At 37.8% G+C, this 26109-nt stretch overlaps 1 protein-coding gene across 1 annotated transcript; it reads right to left on the bottom strand.

Annotated features, from left to right (window-relative positions):
- Positions 1-6833: 6833 nt before the first annotated feature.
- Positions 6834-19484, bottom strand: LOC149070589 (uncharacterized). The gene is made up of 3 exons (XM_089248961.1): positions 19432-19484; positions 15836-15972; positions 6834-13520 (listed from the first exon to the last, which is right to left on the bottom strand). The coding sequence occupies exons 2-3, from the start codon at positions 15968-15970 to the stop codon at positions 13272-13274; spliced, it is 384 nt and encodes a 127-aa protein (XP_089105087.1). The 5' UTR covers positions 15971-15972; positions 19432-19484; the 3' UTR covers positions 6834-13271.
- Between the last annotated feature and the right edge of the window lie 6625 nt (positions 19485-26109).

The following is a 26109-nucleotide window of genomic DNA, read 5'->3' as shown; positions in this document are numbered from 1 at the left end:
TCGCAATATTGGGGAAAAAAAGGAGACTGGCCTCAAAAAAAAAAACTGCAAATTAAAATTAATTGAAATTTTTCATATTTTTTAAAATAAAATTTAAGATAAACTAAACCACCTTGAGATTGCTAGACAGTGAAGCAGGAGGATGCCGAGAGATATTTTGGGATGAAAATTTCGTAAAAATTGAATATTATTATTATCCTGGGGTAAAAAATATTATTTTCTTGCATTTTTTTTTAACTCATTAAAGAAAACATTTCTGATTTTTAATCCCCGAAATGAGAAGCAAAATAAAAAACGAAGTGGTATTGAATTACCCGTAAGAACAAAAAAGAAATTATCGTAACATGTTATGATATACGTCCGTTCTTCACTTTGTGAAAGTGATAACAATACCAGAATGATAACATTATGCATGATTTCAAAGAAAAAAAAGGAAATAGCAGTAGTGTATGGATTTCAATGGTTACGGTTCCCAATCACTGCGTCGAGGAACGTTATGGTGCCGTTCGTCATTGTTAATCATGTCAAGCACTTTATTTCAGACCACACGCACACACAGTCAGTATTTAAAATGAGTGGGGGAACGTTTCGGCTACCCTGTACTCCGAGGGCGTGCTACTTTTGGGAAGCATGCGGGCCACTTCATCGATTTGAAAACGTGTCGTGGGACCTCTGGAGTGATCTGAAACAGCACCGCTGATTACCTAATTGACCTGTTAACGTGCAACGGGCCACTCAATCAAGTGATCTGTAAATATGGCCCAGGTCACTGAATGATTTAGAAAAAAATGTGCCCTGAGCCACTTGATTGACCTGTAAATATGCCGTGGGTTACTTAAGTGCTCTACAATTGTACCGCTGTTATCTTTAACTATGCGCGAATCACTCAAGTATCGTGACCTGTAAATCTGCCACAGGTCACTGAAGTGATCTGGGAATGTGCCGCGGGCCACTTGAGTGGATGACCCACCGCAACGCAGGTAATTTAAGTACTCTGGGATTGTGCCATAGTGATCAGTAGCTATGCCGCGAATCTTTCAAGTATCTGGGAGAATGTTCCACATAGTTCACTTTTACAAAATTAGGTTTTAAGATCATGAGCCGCAAGGCAGCAACTAGAAATGAAGATTGACTTTGTTACCCAGGGCCAGGATCTTGAATCAGGTAAACTACGCGGCCGCAGAAGGCACCAACTGAAAGGAGTCGGCTTTTTTTAGGGCACCAGCTGAAGGGGAGGGGGGTGATGATTTTTCGTCACCAAAGTATCAATCGCTTACACTTGCCCAGAACCGGCCCTACCCGAGGCAAGTATACATTTTGGTTCCCCTCTTGGTGATTAAAATAAAAAAGAGTAATCTTGGCGCCCTTCGTATGCCAGCGCCTGGGACACCAGAAACGCTGCCCTTCCCTATTTGTGGCCCTGAAAGGCCACGTGAGATGACTCTGAGAGACACATTAACCATTTGCCATGGGGTGAGTATGTACTGTATATGCAGGGCGTCTTAAGAAAACCATGGGGGGCCCCGAGCCAAGTGATTTTTCTGAAGCCTTCTCTATCAGGCAAACTTACATGCATACCCCTTGCAAATTTCAACAACATGTATATCTAATTTTTGTGAGGTTGTGAGGCCCCTCTTCTCTTGAGGTCCCCGGGCTGTGCCCGGGTGGACCCATGCGTTAAGACGGCACTGTGTATATGCTGTACTTAATGTCATTTATAATCCAAATTTATAAAATATGTAATTATTTCAGTGAATGCAGTAGAGCCTCTGGATAGCGGACGCCCATGGGATCAAAACTTTTGTCCGCTATTGGGGAGGTACGATTAACAGTAGAACCTCTTCTATACGACTTTAACATTTATACGACGTTTGGTTTCGGTCGCAATTGATCCCTACACGTTACTGTGTGTAAAAGTGATACGCCGGTGGTTACGCATAATCCTCAACGATAAAGAAAGTTTGATTAAATTTCACTTCAACTATCACTTTCACCGGTAATTATGCATAATTCCCAAATAGAGCCTGATAAATATGGAAAAAATTATAACCTTTCTTGTCTACATTAAACCCATTATTATTTTTACCCGTGCATGGTATGTGCACTACACATATTTTGCAATAAAAATTAAATTAAAATAAACGTTCACATAACATTATCAATTATGTTGGCTTTTTTTCACACGTATCAACATGTGCAAACAAAACCAACATTACCATTCGGAATCAGCATCCCGGACCATACTTATGTTAAGTTAATAAATAATTAATTGACGAATTGTCATATTTACCAATACAGGCTTGGAATTATGCATAATCACCATTGAGTATGATAAATTCTCGATTCATGAACAAAAATTCACAAATTAGTTTGAAAAAAAATTAAAGTTTGCCTGATTTTACTGTCCGCTATCGAGAGTGTCCGCTACCGGGGAGTGAAATACATTAAAGCCCTATTTCACGGGACTGGGGATCCGAAAAGTGTCCGTTAACGGGAGGTGTCCCTTGAGGAAAGTTCTACTGTACTTCTCATGCTGTAAACAGACTATGTAGCCATGAAAGAATAAAAATTATCAATAACGAATTTGCGTATAGGACAGAAAGATCATATCAATAATTCTTGTGAAAAGAAATTGATTTCATTAAATAAATTATATATTTTGTATCAATTTTTCAAGATCAAACTGCAATTAAGAACTTCTGTTGCCCTCTATCGGAAAGAATAAGCAAATCAATGACATAAGTGTAGAATTCTCAAGTAAGCCAATAGATGGCGACAGTATTTGAGGGAAAAAGTTTTCTTCAGAAAAATTAAAATCATAAAAAAATAAAGAAAAAAAAGAGAAGATATTAGATTTAACACAAAAAGCCCCGGCCCAGCAGCAATTGTTGATAATTCTCCCTTCCCCCCCCCCTCCGGACAATTACCCTCACTTTTCATCCTATAAATTCACTATAAAAGGTCCATGAAAAGTGGCCTAGGGACTCTGCTCCAGGATGTGGAGGTAATGGTAGGCTGAGAAATTAAAAAATATCAAAATATTCTATTTTAAAAAAAAAAAAAGTGAGTCTGGGGACAGATTTTTCTTTGGCACCCTTTGAATTTATTATAATGTTGCATACGTGTATCAATAAAAATGCTCAATACTGTCGAGGCTCTTATTTCACTGTGTGCGGTACGGGCCCTGTTTAACCCCCCCCCCCCCGTCCACTTTCTGTTAAGGTGCCACTGTGTACAAGTGGCAACGCTTGTCATAATAACCAAAATTAAATAAATAACGTGATCCCCACGTATTCCCAAGGGATCACAGCATGACCAATCCAGGAAATTTGTTAGTGTTAGTACAAATTACTGTTCACACAAAAACGGCATAAGTGTCAAACAAATTGCAGTTTAATTACGTTATCAATTTTCCGAAACCACGGGTGACGTTTGTATTAAGAAATAGTGTTTTTTTCGGCCCGAAATATATTGCGAAATTGAATTTTCTGGATGTTATGCCGAAACGAATATTTGGAAAAATAAGTGATTTGTCCCCTAGCATATCGGACAAAATAAAACATTGCTTAGGACCATTTTTCTTGAGCAGAATACCATGCTTGGCAGAGCTACAACTAGAAGCTTAGTTTGCAGGGGCAAGCATGCATTTTGGCGCCCCCCCCCCCTTGTAACGTTGAAAGAGGTAAAGTGTGAAATTTATGCCCCTTCTGGTTCAGCGCCCGGGGTGGAAGAGTCCCCCCCCCCCCCAGTTGCGGTCCTGATGCTTGGTTCCTAAAAAACTGGGCTAGTGCTTAAACATTTTTTTTTCTCGATTAGCCAACCCTGCTACAGACGGAAGTTGTTCTTGGTTTAAAACAACTTGGTTTTTGAATCTTTAAAGATTTCATTCAAATAAGAGACTGGAAAAATGCTTAAATTGACGTCAGAAAGCCGTGTTTCACTGACCAGAACAGTGAATGTACGACTGCAAACACACACTCTCGTAGACTACGGGTATTACGCTGGTCCGCAGAAACAAATTTCTTGAGATGAGATTATTCGTTCATTCTGCTCGGGTTTCCAAGTTTATTCTGTGAGTGTTTCTACAAAAATAAATCCATTAGATCAGGTGCCAATCCAGGGCGATGTGTTGGGAGGGGCGATTTATTGTGTAGGCTCGTTGTCTCTCGTCACGTATATTACGGAACAGACCATTTTTCCATATCATTCGTGGCTCCAAGAAAAAAAAATTCACCTTCATCGACTTCCTTTGGATTAGCGCATGCATTAGAGAGAAGTTCAAGGAGTGTGGAGGCCAATGTAGGGCCAGTGGGGGAGCAAGGAGAGCGATTGCTCCCCCAATAAAAATTTTGCCTAAATTGGCGCCTATTCTATTAAATGAGTTTTTTTTTATCTCCAAAAAATTTAATTCTTCATTTTCTACCTTCATTAGCCTTCATAAAATGATGAGTGAGAAAAAAGTTCCCACTTACATATGCGCCTCTTGCAGTTTCACAGTGATTGGGGTTTGTACAATTCATTTGAGAGAAAAGAAAAGGTGAAGGTTTTTTCATTACCATTTTTAAAAATTGTTCTCGAGGTCTTCATCTGAAAGCATGCTCAGAGCAGCCCCTGTTCCAGCCTTTATTAAAGGATGAAATCGTGCCCGCTTCTTGATGTAACTTTTTTTCTTACGCTATTGGTGTCCTAGAAATAAATTTCATATTTTACCTCAGTTCTGAGAATATGGGGTTACCTAATGCTCGTTCTGTTGTGAAGAGCCACTAAGAGCTTTGATTAAGGCGCCTTCTGAAGAAATTGGGCGTCGGAACCAATCGGGGAGAATTACTGAACTTATGAAAGTAATGGCTAGAATTCAAACTCCAAGAAGTACCGAATTTTCTTTGGGCGCCTTAGGTAGAGCTTGAGCTCCTAGAAATACCACCTTATGTGTAGGAGACTGCTAGATTCATAGTGCCTAGAAATGCCACGTTTGCCAACACTTACCCGAAGGCCCTCTGGTCAATCAATGAGGGTAAGACCAATAACTCCCTAGTCCATGGGTTCTCGAACTTTGCGCTGCCAACCTTTGTCGAGGGCACCACGAAGCGGTGGATCAACAAAGATTTTTCGAAGAGATTCTATGTTAAACTGCTCTGGGACCCGCTAATAAGCTTTGATGAGGGTAAAGAGCGTCGCGGATGGAAAAGTTTGAGAACCCTTGCCTGTACCATTCATCGCTTAATATATTTTGATTCTTTGCCGATTTTATAAAACACCCCATGAATTTACTAACAATATACATGTGCAACTGTGCACAATGCCTGCTTAAGTTTTTCAATTTCGAGCAAAACACCCTTTTTAAGCAATTTTTCCAAAAGAAGGTTTGACCAGCAAACAAAAATTATTTTAATCGATTTATACACCTGCCACTTACACTTTGAAGTCCCATATATACGGGACGACCAACAACTTTCAGCCCTCCCAATGTTTTTTTCACGTCAGCATCTCTGGTGGCACAGTGAGGGTTTAACTGGAGTAAGTTTTTTTTTGGTTTTCCAGCTTTGAGGTATGAATGCTAACCGATCTTTCGTTTGAAAAATTTTCCCACAGAGGACAGGAAGGCTTTCAATGTGGTATTTGCAGAACAGGAAACTTCAGGAATCCTGCCAGTTTTACTTCTAATATTTATTTATGTAAATATATACCAACCTAAAGCAAACAATCCCCTTACAGCAAGGTAAAGTGTAGTAATATTGTATTGTATTTAGATAGAAATGTAAATAGGATGTCATAATTATGTGTGGTTTGCGTTCGAGAAATTTTGCCATCTGTTTTTCACATTATTGTATTTACATAGAAATTTAAATACAATAAAATCAAACTGGATAAAATGCAATACTGATATAAAATACAAAAAATAAAAACAAACACAAATCAATACAAAATAAGTAAAATGAATGTCTATAAAAAATCACCGGATCAAAAAAAATATATGTAAAACAGATGGCAAAACTTCTCGAACGCAAACCAAGCAAGACATCATAGATACGTTATGGTCACGCATAATAGAAAGAAATCTTTCCGGCATGAACCAATTTGTTGAAATGCTATAAGAGAAATGTCTTGAAAGTACTTGTACGATTGAGTAGTAGTGTATATGTGATATGTGCTTAAGATAAGAGTGTATGAAAGCGATTGGAGAGACATGTATTATGATTGGAGAGACAGAAGTTAGAGACATGATGAAAGCGATTGGATGGAAGAATGAAGATTTTTCTGTACTTTCATATCTTGGATCACCTTTGAAGAGAAAGAATATACATTTTTATTTTTATTTTATTCTATTATTTTTTTACATTTTGATCTAAATTTTTTTCGAATCATGTTTTTGGCAATTTACCAATTGTATTTTTGGTGTTTGCATTTGTGTAAGTACACACGAAACATGAAATATAATTTTTTTTTAATTAATTAAAAAATTAAAATAAAAAAATAATAATTAATCAATATTTGAAAAATAATAAATTTAATTTGCAAACATCAACTGAAAACGGAAAATAAATTTAATTTGATTTTTTTTACATTGAAAAATTTCAAGTTCTTTTGACTAATGCATAATTTTAAGTTTTTGCCTAAAGCAGGAACCAAAAATGGCCCCTTTCCGAATTCTGCTCCCCCCATTGACCAAATCCTGGCTATGCTACTGTGTAGGGCCCACATTTTGGCTCCACTATTTACTAGGTAAGTATCTAATTCATAGCACTGGATTTACTTCAAATTAACCATCGAAATTATGATGTCATTCATGATGCAATAAGTTATACAGCAAACATCAAATACATGGAAAAAAATCAAAGCAAAACATTTTACTGGCCTCTACAACTGTTTTCTTCCCTTTACATTGCTATAAATATTACAAATACAAACAAAGTGAAAACCATTCATCATCATACCAACACTTAATAAATATACTTATACAACAAAACATGGCACAGGAAACATAAAAAAACAAGGCAAATAACACAAATATGTCTACTTTAGTTACTTAAATGCATCTCTTCCTGGAGGAGAACATCTATATACATTTAGGAAGGTTTATGGCTTAAGATCACAACATGAGCTATAATGTATAATGACACTCAAAACTTCTAAAAAAGTGGGGAAAAAACATCTCTTATACTCACATCACACATACAGTATACAAAGATAATAAATATATATACTGTAGACATTTACAAATAAATAAGTATCATTCTAAAAGTACACGAGACTAAACAGCATGGAAAAAGGAAAACTGGAACTTAGATTATTACTGAAATGAATTTTATTTATATCATCATAAAACTGTATACAGGTTGGACACAAATAGATTGGACAATTAACTGAATAACTTGTGAAGCATTAATTGCATCCCCTTTCTTTGCTCCAGAGGTACACATATGAACTTCATTTTTAATGCACAACAAAAATCACAATCCTCTGTAAAATGCCTATCTTTTTTTTAATGACATAGGCCTTCTTCAGATTTTCAGCAGGTGCAAACTAAGGGATAGGGATAAAAAGGTTCCATTGAGAAACATTAGAAAATATCTGGGCTTGTCAATTCTAAAATAAGAGGCTTTTAAAGAGGTGAGATATCTCATCAATGATGCTTAGAGGGACTTTTTTGATATATTGATAAACAATAAAATTTAAATCAATTTAATAGTCAGTTTTGGCTCAGGTGCGAAGAGGATACGGTACCAGTTCAGTGACAGGATGAGTTGTAATGTATGCCAAGTTTGCAGATAGGTGGTAATTTTTCATTGACGAGTCAATTTTTGAGTGATAGTGATAGGAATCGAGAGACAGGCTCTGTAACACTCGGTGAAATAAGCACATTGTCCCTGGGAACTCGGGTGCCTCTGGGAAACTTGACCATTTATTAAGCTTGAACAAGATAATATATACACAAGCAGGTGCCATTATGCACATCACCAGTAAACAAGTATAAAATATATACTTGTGCAAATATATTGCCATATATTTATGACCAAAAAATGGCGAATGAGATAAATAAATCACATAATCGAGAATAGTTCTTGATAAAATTTGATCTGCTTCTCTTCAGGGATTTCCATTGACACTTTTGATTGCAATTGATTTAGTCTGTAGCTGGGTTAATCTAATCGCTGCACCAAATGTTTCGATTTGGCCCAACAGATATTTGTCAGAAATTGCTACTTGTAAGCAGCTTCTAGGTAACCCTGCATGAATAATATCTATTCTCGACTACTCTGGCTCCTATTCTTCTTCCTCCTCTCTAAACAGATGAATGAGTTCATTGTCTGGAGTCAATTTTTAAGTGGCAAACTTGAAAGACAATGTGAAGATTAGAGGATCAGCAAATCCTCAGCTTGCCTAGAGTAGGGGGTCTTTGATCCATGACCTGTGGGCTACTTTTGACTAGCCAAGCTCTTTGGTAATATATATAGTATAGCTTAATGACCAGTGGGTCTCAAAAATGTCAAATGTGGCCCACACAATATTCACGGTTGAAGACCCCTGGTCTAGCTAGTATGAAAATTTGCCAATCCCTAAATACTGATTATATCCAGTCTATTCACTTTCGCTATCAAATAAAAAGTTGCCTCGTCTGTGAAAATCACTATCTATCCACAAACTTGGGGTACATTAGTAATCATCTGCCATAGAACTGGTACCTAACAAACAATAGTTCAAAAATTATTCAGTTAGAAAATTGTCCAATTTTGTATGTGTTAACCCTTTATCAAAAAAATTGTTAAAATTTTTTTTAATACAAAGTATTCTAAGGAGAAATTTTATAAAAATGACAATCCACATGTGCATGTTAGGTGCTTTATGTGTTAACCATTATCTCCTAAAAATGATTCACAAATGAGTGCTGTGTGTTCAGTATTGCATACTTTTAGAATGAACAAAAAATATGTATAAAAATTCAATTGATATGCAGTGCAAACTGTGAATACGGTGGGAATTTCTCACACACACACACATATACAATTCGATTAGGAAAGAAATTCGGCACTTCCTACAAAAACTGTGATAAAAAAAATTGTTAAGTTGGTCTTTTCCTTTTTGGCAAAATATTGAGCTATAATTTTTTGTTCATAAAGAAAAGTTTCGATTTGAAAAATGACAAAGGCAATAATCTGATGGCCAAAAAAGTTTTTTGTGCTTGAAAGTAATCTCTGATGAACAATTTTGATTCATACATGCTAAAAACTATCTCACATCCATAGTTTATGATAAAAACAAATGATCATTAACACTTTGAACAATACCTGATTGGCTCTACATGAAAAATGTATGTTAGCTAGTTTGTTTGGAGTCACAGATGAGTGGACAAATTTTTATTAAAAAATTGAAGCATTGATTTAAATGGTGATAATTAATCATGATAAATTATTTATAATTTGAAAACTCTGCCCTAAAACAGATTTATGCCTTAAGGAAAAAATACCTTCACTGATGTAATAGAAAGAAGATATTCAGAGCTATGTGTCATGAACAAATAACATTTTCACATTCTTGCAAGAATCATTTATGATAATGATCGTGAAAATTCAGAAAGTAAAATATAGTATTAATAGTAATTATTGCACAATACCTCCTTCAGGTATGTTATGAAATAGTCAAGAGTTTAATGCAAACCCGATGTTTTGTCTGCAATCATGGCAGACAGACATCACTGAAGAGCAAAACAGCACTCTAAAGAGTCAATTAAATGCCAAAAGTCAGTTAGTTTAATGAAAATTCAGCTATTCTTGAAATGCTTGTCATGGATGAGTTTGAGAAAAAAAAATACAAAAAGATCTTGGTTTAATGTTAGTCACTTTTAATGTTATCTGCCAAAAATGACAGTCATTGAAGGTCTTGCTACCATAATTAGTAAATTAGGTTTATTCATAATCCAATTTTCCACTTATAATTCCCACTTATGAGGTCATTTTTATTCAGCCCCCAAGAGTGAAACTTTATTGAGGTCCAGCTCTACTCATTATAAAATATATGACAATACTAAAAGCATCTGATTTAGTAGAGTATAAGTGTTTCACTGTGTGAATCGAAGCGTGTTTTGCTTAACCCTGCTATGGGCTTAACACATTGTTCACCGGTTACAGATTACTCATGTTTCTATACTCGTACGTAGTAAATGTGGTGAGTGAGCTTTTCTTAAAAAAATCAGTCTACAATGTCTAAAAATGTTTATGTAGCTACTCAGAAGTAACATTAAAGTACCTCCGATTTCCTTAAAAAATTTAATGAACAGAGGTTGTTGAAAATATATACACTAGTAGATATGTTTATTTCATTTTGATTCAAGTAATTCAGTTTAAAAGCAGAAATTATTCAATTAAAAGGTTCTGAATTAAAACGGCAAGTGCCTGAATTTTCATGATACGTTAATGTCATGTGCAAGGTCTGTCTGCTCTCTGCAAAGAGACTTTTTCTAAAAAAAATAAAATAACAAATAAAGATAATACACTGCTACAAGTTTATGCACAGGAAGTTATGGTGCTTTGCTTTGCTCAGCTCAGCTCAACTTTATTGTGTACTATACAATTAATATCTACACGAATATTGATATTTTGGTAGTATGAAATGGGTTAATAAATTCTCCACACTTAATCTGGGAAAATTAGCTTTGGGATACATGTAAGTTAAATGAATGAATTAATCTTGTTAGTTGAGGTACCATTGTAATGGAATTGATAAAATATAATAGGTTGAATATTTTGCAATAAACAGGTATCCCTCGCTTTAACACATTTTTGCTATAACATGATTTTGAAAAATTTATCTAGGAAATTATAATTTACAGACTTTGGCATGGAGTTCGATTTTAATTCTGAAAACTGACTTACAAATTAAAGATTGGGCATGATTGAATCCTGCTGTAATCACAAAATCTTTTGTGTTTGAGGATCTACAGTAAATGAGACAAACATGGTTAAAATTCTTAAATCAAACTCGTTAGAGCTTTCCAATGAACATGTCTTGGTAACACATTGGCAATGCAATCAGAATTTTCAGAGAATGATCATCACATTTGCAAGGGATTTATGTGATTCTCTGGTTTCCTACAACAGTTTTTGTATGGACAAAGAATGCTGCTCTTCATTAAAAATTTATCAGTTGTCATCCCCAGTTCTTCAGGATATAAAGATCTGCACTCACCAGAACCAGTCCATCAATTGAAAACATACAGAAGTAAAAATTATTAAATTCATCCACATCATAAATTTGTGAGATTCATCTGGTGTAAATAACCAGTCCATTAACAAAAAAAATATTTTGCTGATAAAATTATGTTTATTTTCTTTCGTGAAGAAACATTCCCCCCCCCCCTTTATTCCTATCTTACCCATGTTATATGTGACTATTTTAAAGAACCAATTAATCACATAAAGCAAGGAATGCCTGTATTGATTCATAAAATACAAGTATCTAGTAGGTAGAACATTCACGTTTGACAAACGATCAATAAAAAACTTTGGAATATAACGAATATAATACTTTTGACAAAACTGTAAAGACAGCAAAACAACTGAAAATTGGAGACACTTCCATCGTAAAATACTTGGTAAATAAAAAAGGTTACAAAAGTAAGTCTTTGATCAGTCTTGTGCTCATCATCATGGGACCACATGGTTAAAATGACTAAATTTTATGTTTAAGTGCTAGCACATAAACAGAAAAGAAACTTCAATACGTTTCTGAAAACATTAAAGAAAGACATTATAGGAACCATCAGGAAAAATCAAAAATCCACCAACTACATGGTAGTCAAGTTCATGTTTTGGTATTCCTCACAGGCTATATATAGCAAAAAATTACAAATGTGCATTTTTTTCTTTTCATTTTTAAGTGTTTCAAGTTGCTAAAACTGTATTTGAACAACGAAATTCATTTCTTTTTTGACATATAAATAAAATTAAGTAATTTTGACACCTTCGTATGTCTAACACTAATAAATAATAGGTTCTGCTCATTCATAAAGAGAAAAATGTGTTAATGAGTCTTGCTCATAGTGTCAATAAAAATGCAACCATTTTTGAATATAACAACACATGTTTTTGGCACTTTGGCTTTCACATTTATGATGTAATTCTATTCTGAGAATTTGAGCTGAACATATGGATAGACAGTTCTCAACCAGAGGTCCATGGGCCCCTTGCGAGCCCTTGAAAAGATTTCAAAGAGGCTATGAGCATGGATAACAAAACAATTTACTGTTTCTACATTGTCATATACTGAGAATTAGTTTATAAAAGGGTCAGTAATCTTCATCTCATTGGCACATGACTTCATCTTTTCAGCACAAAAGGTTAAGAGCTCATGCTATAGATGCAAATCTTGATAACCTTCCCTACTGTGATAACTAGTGAACTAAATTTGTTGCATATCTAAAGCTCTGAATCAATCATATCCTTAGATTCCATCTATTATTTGAAGGAACACAGGCAGATTTTATAGAAGCCATGGATTCGTATATCAACAGATAAATAGATAAATTCTCAATACACAGCATATGGCTATTTTTTTACAATTCTTTTTTTATTGCCAAGCCTAATTCACTGCTATATGATAGATTAACCAGTGGGATGATAGAAGCACCCAATAACTTTTGAAAACCTGCCAGGGAGAATGATGTTTGTGACATATTGTTGTTATGACATGGTTGAAAACTTGGTAACAAAGTCGTAAAAAGTATGTAGGAAATCAACTAAGAAATGCATTGGCATTGAGTAAAAACAAACCAAAATTTTGTTCTACAATCTAGTGATTAAGTTCAGAGTACAATCTAATATTTTCTCGTAATTCTATATTATGTAGTTATCAATTTGTTTTCAACCACAAGCCTTGATTGTTTTTTTCTATTGCATAACATGTAAATACACATAATGAAACTCTGGTAATTTTAAATGATAAATTACGAAGCACATGGGTTTTTCCATTCAAAGAAATTATATACTGACTAGCTCTCTTAGTATAACCCTTGGACGAAATTGTAAAAGCTTCCACTCATTGTATTTCCATAAATATATATTTTGCACAACATTCAGACTTTGAAATTTTGCATTCCGATAAAGTGCTTTGAAAAGCTTCAACTTCTCCAATAATGAAATTCAAACACAAACAAAAGAAAAAAGTAGCAACAATTCTTGAGGATCAATTTGAAAAGAGAGAAAAAAATTGCTTGAAATCAGAGCACTCACTTCCTGTTTCATGGCACATAAAAACCAACAAAAAAGAAAATATTTCTAACCTTTCTTCATAAAAAAAGATGCGTGATAAATCATGCGCATGTTTTGTACTTCTTTGTCCAGCAGACTATAGGCTTCTTCGAGTTCTTTTACCGAAGTAACAACATCTTGATACCCTTTCCTATCAGATGCAGATGAAGCTGATGACTCTGTGCTTTGAGGTGTGACTAGACTATCTAGAACTGCTTTCAACTTGGCATTTGACTCTTCACCATACACCACGTTATCTTCACGATTCCCAGAATTCTAAGCAGAATAATAATAAATACTGGTCAGTTATTAATGCATAATCAAGCACCTGGGATGTTCTTGTACCAATTTTTACAATCATTCTTATCATTGTAAACAAATACAGTTTCGAGAGATAGTATATTCCATGCCGAAAAATACAGAGGAATTGAGTTTTTTGGATGTTATGCCAAAACTGATATTTGGAAAGAAAAGTGATTTGTCTCCTCCGGGAATCGAACTTGGTTCTCCATGCATACTGTGTGGGCAAGTACACTAACTAATACACCAGAAACACACTTTTCAATTCCTTATAACACGCATTGGTAGGGTGAAGTGCCGAGTGGAATCATAGCAGCTACCCTTGCTGTAGCTAATGAGCTGCTATGACTCCACTCAGTGTTTCACGCTACTAATGTGTGTTATAAGGAATTGAAAAGTGTGTCTCTGGAGACTATTGATTAACACACTTGCCTGGTATGCAAGGGGACCCAGGTTCGATTCCCAGAGGAGACAAATCACTTTTCTTTCCAAATATCAGTTTCGGCATAACATCCAGAAAATTCAATTTCTCAAATACAGTTTCAAATAACAAGGGAAAAGGTGGTTTCAGTTTAGCTCTTTAAGCAGCTTATAGAATTTTCCTGATCCGCATTATAACTGTCACATTGGAAATAAAAGTGTTAAGAATCCGAGTTATTTTGAGTGTGACTGAAATAAAGCAGATCTGGTTTGGAGAGAGATCTTGGGATTGCCACTGTAAGCACATAGTGCCAAAAAAAAAAAAAAATTGGCATAAAATTATTAAGTTTTACAGTAATGCAGTGGTTCCCAAACTTCAATCACCAGCGGCTCCCTTGCCCTGGTCAACAATTATCCACAGCTTCCCAGAATGTTCTACTACTAATACTTTACCATACACCAACTCTGGTCACATTTTCCATACAGCACTTTATTAACAATCAAGTTGTATTTGTATAATGTGTTTGTATCGATATTTGTGTTCAAGTTGTCAGAAATCGCTCTCTAGAAATAGAAGTGTTTTGCTTCAGTTCTCCTCTGGGGCAGTAGGGATTTTCAGTGAGAGCATATTGAGACACCATCTATCAGGGCAGTCTGAGGAGTTAAGAGCACCATGGGCTCGAAAGCAAAGTGATTTTTCTGCCCCCCCCCCCTGTGTTTGACTGAGCCTTCCACATACAAAAATAAGTAAAACTGGGCCACTGGCTTCCAAAGGTTGAGAACGACTGATCTATATCCTTTCCCAAACTCAAACCAGCACACCTGATGGTATTCTTCATGGTGGTAGACGAGTACCTTACTGCTACTACTTAAACAAACATGCACCTCGTACACATTCTTTTACGGAGTTTCCAACGAACCGGCACATGCCAGAGAGAGAGAGAGTGTATGCTTGGCCCTAACGTATTTATGTTGTCGGGTTGCGCTTGTATTGTGTTCATGCTGCCATCTGTCTTCCATTTTCTGAAGTAAAAATGGAAATGCTTGAATTTTCATATTTGTCAGTACCGTGTTGTGGGAATGCCTGCTCTCTGCGGAGAGACTTTTCAAAGCAGCATCTTACCACTGCACCACTTGCACTCTGAACCCAGAATGATTTGACAAAGAAATCACTTTGAAATACAGAACCAGTCACACATCCACATTGGCACCTGTCAGTGATGCCTGTGACAAATGTTCGCAATGTCCTTAAAAGCTACAACATACACTTTAAAAATGACTACAGCAGTGGGGTTGGGGGGGGGGGATTATATAGAGTAAGCAAAATCAAGTACGCACCCTCCAGACAAGAAAATATTAGTTACAGCCCTATTTCCACTCGCCCATTTCCTATAATTTTGAATCATCTTTTCAGCACTTTAAAGATCTTGCTTACAGAATGATTTAGAGCAGGATTTGGCAATTCCCAAGCACCAGTGATCCATGGCAAAGTAAAAATTTTCTGCATGAAAAATTGATAAATTGCTGAAATTTGTGCTCCAAAACTTGAAAAAAAATACCACTTTTGTCCATTTTCCTTGACGAAATTTTGCTCAGCTCCTAAAAAATTTTACTGTGGCGTTTTTTCTTTTTACCTTGTCACACCCTGGTCTAGAGACAAAAAAAAGGGGGGAAATGTGATCTGTGTGGCTTTTGACAGTACCATCAGCAATTGATTTCGCATGTGAAAAATTTTTGAAGGGAGGGAAATAAATTTAAAATATATGATGCAATGTCTTGAATTAATATCAGTGCAACTCAATAGGCCTATACCTCTTCCCCCATCTAAGAAAAATCCATTACATAGGGAAAATATAACACATTATTGTCACCTGTAATGGCAGTTTTGACATCTGTATTTGCAGTGCCAGTAAGGTCCCGAGTGAGTGTTTCAGTTTGCCGACAGCAAGCAAAAGCTCATGTATGGATAACATGTCGAAACTGATCCCCTGATCATTGCCAGCCATCCCTAAAAAAGCACAAAAATCAAACAAACAGTGTAAAAATTTACAATTATGGTTTTACAATGGGATAATTTTTGAAACAAGTTGCCAGACCAAAAAACAAAAACATTATGAGTAATAGTAGAAAAAACAAAATACAGTAAAACCTATCTCTATAACAACACAGACCTAGAAAAATAGTTATAGACAAGTTATCATTGTAGACAGCATGAGCATTTGCACTATTTCCTACTGACTAGAAATTCTACTATGACCAAAGAAAATACCATTTATGCAGATTTATCGTTATAGACAGTACCATTATACACAGGTTTCACTGTATTAGTAGTAGTAAATACATAGCAAACTATTAGACTTACAGAAAATCCTTTAAAAATTGAGACAAATTTATATATATATATATATATATATGATTTGATTTCCTGGAGCCCAGCATGAGTTGGACTGACAAGGCTTCAGCCCATGACAAATTTCAGTTTTTTTAATCTTTAAATTTTCTTTAGAAGGACCCTCAGTAAAACAATTTCGGTCAAGAGACCCAGTTGTAGAATTCATGGATTATGTTTGTTTTTAGCACAAACATCAAAGTATCACAAAGATCACAAATTCATTTTTCTCGCAATGTTGAAACTCTAGCGCATCTTATGAGCTAGAGTCTAGCTCATCTTATCTCACAGTCGGTTTGAACGTCTAAAAATTCTTCAAAAATGAGAATCTTTATGGGTTGTTCAAAACTATGAATGCCTGAGAATAGTTTGAAGTATGAATGTCTAACAATTATTCAAAAGTATGAGTGTCTAAGAATTGTTTGAAGGCATTAATATCTAGCCTTTGAAAAAATTTTAGAAAATTCATACCTTCAAACAGTTCTTAGATATTAATAACTTCAAAAAATTTTACTTACTAAATATATCAATAATACAAAGTAAAATAGCAAACAATAATACTTTCTTTGATATGATGAATGTCTAAGAATTTTTAAGAAGGCATCCATACCTAAGATTTGTTAGAAATTATTAATAATTAGTTTCATATAGAGTTATGAATGTTTTATATACTACTGGCACTGCCATCTGTTGCTACTATGACAAAGTGAACCAGAATGAATATTTATAATTATTGATTATTTTTATTAGGCCTATGTATTTTTACAGCATATTTTTGCAAAAGACTTTTTTTCGTAAAAATTGCTTTTATTTTTGGTATTTGCTCATTTGTGGTACTTAAATTTGTATAAAGTAGCAAATTTTGATTGATTTTGTAGCGTGATTAATTTCCCTCCTGTCCCTTCAGAGCACTTTTCAAAAGTTATTTATATATTAATAAATGGTAGCAGATTAGGGCATTAGGATGAGTGGTCAAGAACTCAAACCATTCTCACACTAAAGCAATCAACACAATTTTGCATCATGACGAAATTGCAGCAAAACTACATCTAGCAAAATTTTGGCATCATACAAATTATGCTGGGTCACACAACCTTGATCATGCAACTTGTCCAATGTGAGTCATTCTGGGCATGCACTTGAAGATTCAGAGATGCTACTCCCTTTCAAGAAGTTGGTTGCCAATCTGAATGCTTCTGGTGACACTTGTAATGAACACATGTATCCAAGCTCCTGTGATTATCTCAACTAGACATTGTCATCATGAAGGGTGCATAACATGATCTCACATCCTACAGCAGGGCCTCTAGGCTGTGAAAAGACTTTAAAAAATGTGGTAAAACACTTCACTAATATTTAGTACTGGTTTTTTTTACAACTTTTCTCCATTATTTGGCCATTCATTTCTCCAAATTGACCGTCCTAGACTATAGCCCCTTAGCTTGCCTCTTTTCTGCCTAAGGCACATTTTTGGTTGCTGACATGCTTCACACACTCTGGGTCACTCTTTCCATCCCTGCTCACTAGTTCATTCTTTTATTCAGTCCTCCCCGAACTGCATAGGCGTGATAGGAGATAGACACGAAAGTCTGGGGGACGATGTCAATTCTTATATACGCATATACATCAGATCAGTAAGCTCCACCTTTGATGTTGGAGGGGGGCCCCATGACCAATCACACTCTGTCACTCACATGCTCACAGTTTTGGCCACTTACATTCCTGCACATACTCCCTAAATCACTCTTTTGCAGCACGAGGGCTTCAGAAAAAAAAAATCTTTATCCATTATCTATTTTCAGTACCCCCCAGACCACATTTATTTTGGTTGAGAAAGCTCTCCTTTACCCTTTCAATACCGATTTGGCACGCTGTGAGGTGGTATGGGGCAGAAGAGAGCTACCCCTGCTCTTTCGGCAGCTCACCAACCTCTTCCCTCTTACTGATAAGATCCCTATTTTGATCATTACATGCTTATGCACTTTTTTGTTTACTCACATGCTTGCACACTCTAGGTCACTCTTGTGGACTGTCACTTTTTTTTAAACCAAGCAAAACTCTGGTCTATCGCCATGGGTAGTTTGCTATGATTGGGTTGTACCAGAAGAAGAAGTGTGTGTACCAACAGTCAGTGCATATATAGTGTGGTGTGTGAATTCTTAGTGCTGCCATCTGTTAAAATTGTAAGTGAAGTGTGGCGATTGAATATTTGTACAGTTGTAGGCTTTTGCTGTCTGTGACACAACTTTTCAAACTCACATTGGCATCTTGATATCGGAAACAAACTTCAACCAACCAACAAAGAGGCATACCCCACCTGTCTGTCACTACTTCACTAAACACCAACTCTGGCCATATCGCTATATTGCAATTTATACTACCATTAATGAGTTCGATTGGAAATGAAGGCACCATCTATTGGTGGTCGCCTCAAGCTCATTAGAGAAAATTCTATATCCTTCCAAGGGAAGAACATCTGAGGTGCTCGAACAGACTCTACAGATCACTCGTTTGGTTGCTCACCAACATGTCCCTCGCTCTCTAGACGGTTGTTTGATACATGGTTTTGTCTGCCTCTGTTAGCTCCCCTATAGTAAATACGTCTCTGGGTGTGAACGAATGTATACAAGTGGTTAAGACCAAGAACAACATGAGTTATTTGAAACATGCATATAGTAAAAGCATAACATACTTTGAGCAATCAAAAGCGAATTTCTGTAATGGAGTCACCCCCTCACCCGTATATTGACTTATTAGTTACAGTTGGAAATGAATCACTGGGAAATCTACAATAATATAGAAACATGTCATCCAGAGACAAACAAATATGTGATAAAAGATAAATAAAATCAATGAGAGAAAGGTTAAGGCTTTGTTTGAAAGAAAATTCATGGAAATCCAAACAAATCTTGCTCTAAAAAGAAAAGAAAACTCAGTAAAATTCGTTTGAATTATAAAATCATAATTACTTAATTATTTTTTAATTATTTATTTTATATATATAATTACATAATTATTTTATACCTCACACTCACAAACACACCTATGGAAAAATGTAAACAACAAACATGGCCCCACCGGAAACGGAAATCTGATCGGAGTTCAGGTAAACGGCCTTTGAAACGACTAGTCGCCTTGTGAAATGCATCGAGCTAAGACGCCTTCATATACGCCGTGTATTAAGGAGTTCTACATAGAAATATGAAGGCGTCTTAGTTCTACATCGAGCTTACTGGAAAGAGTATGACGTGAGCGACATTCGTTCCGTTATATCGGGCGTCGATTGTAATACCAAAATTTCTCTTTTATTGCCTATACGTATTGTCATAATCACTGTAGATATGGATAGAATTCTTGATAAGCATGAGTAGGCAGTAGTGCCTTTTACTTAAGTCATGAAAATCGGTCATTATGAGAGGTTTTAGTAACATCAAAATACGTTATTGTACTTATGGTGTAGCTTCAACAAACATCTTCCGTTACAGCAGTCTTCCTCAAAGTGTGCGTCGCCCCCCTGCCCCTCCCCACCCACATCCTGCCGCAGGGCACAGAGGCTATTCTCTTTGCCGAGCCGCCACTACAGTGAATTTTTTTAACGTGGGAAAAAAGAATGATTGGAATCATCTCGGGCTCTAAAACCAGAATCCTGATCTCAATCCCATCTTTGTGGGGGTTGGGGGGAAATGGCTCGAATAATGACAATATTCATTAGTAAAACCAGCCCCCGGGGATGCAGGACCCCAGATGGTGTGGAGATCTGTGACAGTAGGCTTTACCGATCAATTTACAGTTACAATACATCTGGAATGTACAGCGCACATTCAAAGGCAGAAAAAAACACTTTAGCTCTGATGAAACAAGTACGATTTTCTGTGTGCAATATTAGTTTTCTTTTTTTTTTTTTTTTTGCCCAAGGCCGATATTTACAAACGCTTCCTTGGTAAAATGGTCTGAGTTTTCGAAAACTGATGTGTTCCTCTCGTCCCCCCATCACCCCCTTGTGTCCATTCATAGCCTGAATAGTCCTACTGAGTTTAGTTCAGAGTTCAGTTTATTTTTCACGACTCGAGGTTTATAATGAGTGATCTTCGAAACGGGCAGCGCGAATGTTTGGAAGAATTCATTGAAATGTATAGGAATGAGAAATACTTGTGGCAGGTGAAAACTAAAGATTACCATAACAAAATTAAGAAAGATAATAGTTATGAGAGATTGGTGTGGAAAATGAGAGAAATAGATCCTCTAGCGAACAGAGGCAGTGTTGTTAAAAAAATAAACAGTTTGCGAAGCAATTTCCGAAAGGAATTGAAAAAAAAAGCTTTGAGTAGAGGTATCTTGATCCATTCTGAGAAAATTATGCCAATCTTTTGGTGCAAATCTCAATTCCTGTAATAATTTAACGTGCGAATATTGTTGCTTTGTTTTTAACCAATCTTTGTACCACGTTACAAGTTTTTTTCTTTTTTTTTGAGTTAATAACTTTCAGTGCCATAACCCAATCCAACTACACCCCATGGGCGGAGATACGATGGGGCGGGGCGGGGGGCATTGCCCCCCCCCCCAGCATCAAAGGTGAAGTCGAAAAAATCTAATGCATGGGTGTATAGATGAATCAACATCATCATCATCTTGTCCCCCCCACAGCAATAATGACCGTGCCCCCCCCCCAGACTTCCAAGTCTATCTCCGCCTATGCTACACCCAAAGCATCATCTGTGGAAATCATACTAGAAAATTCCGAACTTTATAGACTATGAAAAAATCCGAACTGATCAAAAGACCGCGAAGACAGAGATCGAAGAATGAAAATATCCCCACAGATTGCCTAGAACCGGTTCCAGAAGCTTCGCCTGCACAGGTATAACTGAATGGTGTGGATGCATCGAACCGTTCAGTTATGCCTGCACAGTTATACCTGTACAGGCATAACTGACCGTGTGTAGGCCCCTTAAGAGAGTAGGGATTGCAGTGCCATTGAGATCGCCTTCATTCGCTTTTGAGTGACTCGCTGCAGTCGGTCCTAGTCAGAGTCAGATCTCCTTCTGACAGGCAGAGTCTTCCGAGGAAACACAGGCGGAGGATCGAGTTGTTCTATAAACAGACCGATTGCGCGTCAGCCGTGATGAGGAAGTCGGGGGATTTATAGCGAAGAACCAGGCTGGTAAACGGTACATCATTCAGGAACGCCGCTAGCTCTGCCCGCAAAGAGTGAGGTCGTTTCCGAAGGATTATTGTTTTCCGGATGAGATCCAGGATCACATCGAGTAAAGTCATTTCGGTGAAAATAGGAGGATGTGAAATTCCCAGCTGTGGTGTGCACTGGTGGGACCTTGCGGATTCTGATTCAAAGCCCCTTTACGGGTTCATGGAAATGGGGTCGATCTTTATGCCAGCCAGAGCCGCAACTAGAAGCTTGGTGCAAGCATGCATTGCTTGGTGCAACTAGGGGCAAGCACGCATTTTGACGCCCCCTTGTAATGTTACAAGAGAGGTAAAAATGTGAAATTTGCGCCCCTTTGTTCCAGCGCCGGGGCAGTAGACCCGCCTGCTCCCCCTAGTTGCGGCCCTGATGCCAGCATAGGCGTACAAAGAATTTTCTCGGGGGTTTCAATTTTTTTTTTTGTAATACTCCCCACAACACAGGAACACATTTTTGCTCTCTTTAGTAGAAAAATTGTGTGACCAAGAGGTTATATTATCCTTTAATATTTTCATTTTTTACTGCGCAACAAAAGAGAAAGAAATTGCGACTTCCCCGCCCAAAATTCCCCGGAAGGGGTAAACGAAAAGAGTTCGAGAGAGAGAGAGTGTGTGTGTAATTTTATCTGACCAAAATCACTATGTACTGTACGTAAATAGGTGCATTGCCCATCGATTATTTTCTTTTCGAAAATAATCGTATAACTAATATTATATGCTCAAACATTTTTTTTTTTTAATTATCATTTCATATTCATTTTTAATGTACATTTTATAGTTTTTACATAAATACGTATCTTAAAGATATTTTTCTATTAATGTATATTTAACGCCTTCTCATTTGGCTCCCGGTGCAATTGCACCGGTCGCACTGTCCTAAGACCGCTCCGCCTCCCCCAGATGAAAGAAAAAATATTTTTTTAATACAAAAAATATTTTTAAAAAAATTAAATTTTCGAAAGAAAATACCTTTATTATAATCAATTTCTCGATTTCAATGTTATTTGAAGGGTAAGAACTCAAAATTTGTCTTTAAGAAATTCATTGCACCCCCCCCCCCCCCTTCAGCTATATATGGTAAAACCCTTGGCCCGCAGACCAAACGTGGTATAACTGAAGGTTATCTGATGTGTCTTGCCCCCTCAATTATAATTTTGTAAAAATGAACTAAGCGGCACATTTACAAATCGCTTAAATGGCCTTTGACCTTTGAAGACCGGACACACCCCGCTTCCCATCTCATAGAGATATCGAAGCGTTCCCGAAGGGTGGGTGTATCCGGAAAGTTTTATTATAAAAACAAAACATTGTCGCCTCATACGAAGGCAACCAAAAAAAAAATATATATATATATATATGAAGACGATCGTCAATCTAAAATCATATAACAGGTGATTAAACTCTAAACATAAAACGCCAATCGACAATCGAAATTATAAAGAAGATTATGCGATGATAGCCCTCCCATAAGAATCTTGCCATCGTCAGTTAATCGAATGATTGTCAATAATCTAAATCTAATGATTGTCAATAATAAATATAAAATTTCGAATCGCAGAGTAAATCAGCTAATCACAGCCATCCATTGTCCAGCTCCCACATATCAGTTCGATTGTCGGTATCGGTCTTCAGTAGTGAATCGGTCTAGTATCGGCCCGCCGTCGTCTAGGCCGCAAGTTGTAAATAATCGCCTGGCTGCCGCTCTCTCGCGAGGGCGGGTGCGTGACGTCAGTAACTCCTCTGAGTCTTGGCCGCAAATCGTACTGTCTCAACTGACTGCTGCACTCCCTTGATGGCACATACGTCGGGTCGGTGCCTCCTCTCGGTTCACGTGCTCCTCTGGTTTTGTCGTGCATATGGTGAACGTTCTGCTCCAGAACCCTGACAAGACCTATGAGGCGGTGAAAGTTCGTAGGACTACGAAGGGTCCTTATCTTCCAGGCTAAGGTATAAGACTCTGGCATCTTACCAAAGTGGAACTGAGCCGTCATTGGACACTGCGTCGCATAGTGCCAGAGAGATCCAGAAGCTCCACAATTACAAGCAGAGTGAGTTGAGCGCTTAAACCGTTCGAAATAAACCGGAAATGGACCGTGCTCTGTTACCACTATTATCTTTTCTCTGGGCCAAACATAATGGTGCCAACGGACCCGTCGTTGGACTTTATAGGCGTCTTTGGCCGCATTAGAATTCCAACTACATTGCCACGTCTTCAACAGATCCTCACGCAATAAGCGTTGAGCAAAGCTCCTTGGCCATGGGTGTTCACCTGGAGTTTGAAGATTAGCGGCTTCCTTAGCAAGTTGGTCAGCTTGCTCGTTGCCAGCTACTCCAGAGTGCGCTTTCACCCAGGCCAACCGTATTCTTGGATTCCCACACAGGATGCGACGAATCTCTCTGACGTTGTAATACGGTGAACGTGGATTTTTTATGGCCCACAGACTAGATGCACTGTCTGAAAATATGAGCACTGGATGCTGTTCGGATTGCGCCCATTGAACTGCATGCAAAATTGCATATACCTCAGCCTGGAAGGCGCTGGTCTCAGTAGCAAGCCTTCTCATCCAAGATACTTCACGAGAGTCATCCTGCCGCAAAACCACGAATGCACTACCGGTTCCTTCTGGAGTCTTTGAACCATCCGTAAAAACTAATCTTGTATCGGGCGCTATCACAAGATTACTATTGGACAGTATTGTCTGGTTTACTGCTATGTCCATACTTGGGTGCTGTGGCCAGGTCTTGAGCATCTTTTCGAAGTCTGCAACTCGCAGTCGTCTAGCTGCTACCACAATATCCTCGTCGAGGTGAAGCAGTCGTGTTTTGCGCGCCTCGTAATCAAGAAAACTACTGAGAGGTGGATTCCCAGTTGCCACATATAAGACGGCGTTGGCCGTGGTGACGTATGCCCCTTAAACATAAAGCAGAAATGGTCTCTGGGCGATATCCAGAGCTCTTCTTTGCCTCTGCGTGGGATCCCGATACCAAGAAGCGCATCCATAAGATAATTGCTGCTGCACCACCGACTTGTAGAGCATATTCCGGAAATTCTGTCGGAGGCCCCACCGTGGTCCGGCAACTCTTCGCAGCAATTGCAGAGTCTCATGAACTTTGTCAATCTGTTTCATCAAGTGTGGCATAAAGTTAAGCCGGCTATCTATATGTACTCCTAGATACTTTATTTGCTTCGAAGGCCAAATGCGGATATTGTTGATTATAATGCGCGGTTTATTTTTCTTAGGATGGGGCCAAAGAAACTTCGTCTTCTCGGCCTCCATCTCAAGATGATTCTCATTAAGCCATCTAGTCAGTTGGTTGAACGCAAGCTGAGATTCAGTAGTGATGTCGTCGTGATTAGCACCAGAAATCACAAAAACCAGATCGTCCGCAAAAGCTTGAATATGGATGTGCTGTCCCCAATCAAGCTTAAGCAGAGTGTCCAGGACCAAAGACCACAGGAGTGGACCGCTGCAAGAACCTTGTGGACATCCTTTCCGCTGGGCTTTGATTGCAACGCCGCCATCGGTGGTCATTGTAATATGTCTACCTTGTAGCATGTTCTCCGTTGTACGCACCAGGTTCTCAGGGAGAGGCATTCTTCGGAGCTGATTGATAATGACTTCGTGTCGCAAGGAGTCAAAAGCTCCACGTATGTCCACAGAGACTATTGCAGTCAACTGGCCCTGGACATGCTTCTGTCGAATAATTCGAAGGAGTTCAGCGATAGCTTTTTCTGCTGATCCGCCAGCTTTGAATCCAAACTGAAGAGGACTCATCCAATTGACCTTCTCTAAGTGAAATACGATTCTCTGCACCAGTACTTTCTCATAAACCTTCCCTATAGTAGGCAGCAGGCATATCGGGCGATATGACCTTAGAGAATCCGGGTCCCTATCTTTTTTCAAGAGCAGAAGCAGTTTACCTATTTTGAAATGATGTGGGAACACCGACATCTCTAGTAGTTTGTTGAAGATAGATGTAATCTCTGTGGCGTATCTCTTGAAGAGTGACTTCAATATAGGGATACTTATGTTGTCAAATCCAGGAGCCTTGCGGTTGTTTAATTTCTCCACGATGTGCAGCACTTCAGATGTCGAGATTGGGAGGTCGCCACTCAAAGTATTACTGGATCGTGGTACCAAGATTATATCGTCTGTGGGGTCCGGGAAGATAGTGTTAAGCTGGAGTTCAGCCGCTTCCAAGATTGTAGCGTTTGAACCACTTTGACGCATAGTAATTTGCGGCGAGATTCGACGACACTTGAAGACCGAACGATACGCTGGTCCAAAAGGGCGATTCTGCTCGGCACAAAAGTTCGCCCAACACGTATCCCTTGTCTTTTTCACCAGCCGCGTATACTTCGCCTTGGCTTTTTTATATGAGATTCTCGCTGCACCTTTGGTATTCTCCGGTGCCTTCAAAAACTTGCGTTCCAAAGCTCTTACTTTTCTCCTCTCGATAGCCAGCTCTTGCGTCCATCAACTTATCATGTGGGACATTTTCTTCTGTGTGAAGCCCAGGGTGTCGGCGCATGATGATTGAAGTTGGAACATAAAT

The sequence above is a fragment of the Pholcus phalangioides genome, unplaced genomic scaffold (genome assembly GCF_987345545.1).
Source record: "Pholcus phalangioides strain wild (caught in Gottingen) unplaced genomic scaffold, Ppha-v1.0 ptg000021l_1, whole genome shotgun sequence".
Lineage (NCBI taxonomy): Eukaryota > Metazoa > Arthropoda > Arachnida > Araneae > Pholcidae > Pholcus > Pholcus phalangioides.
Note: the sequence above shows the minus strand (reverse complement) of the source record. Positions and strands in the feature narration are given on the sequence as shown.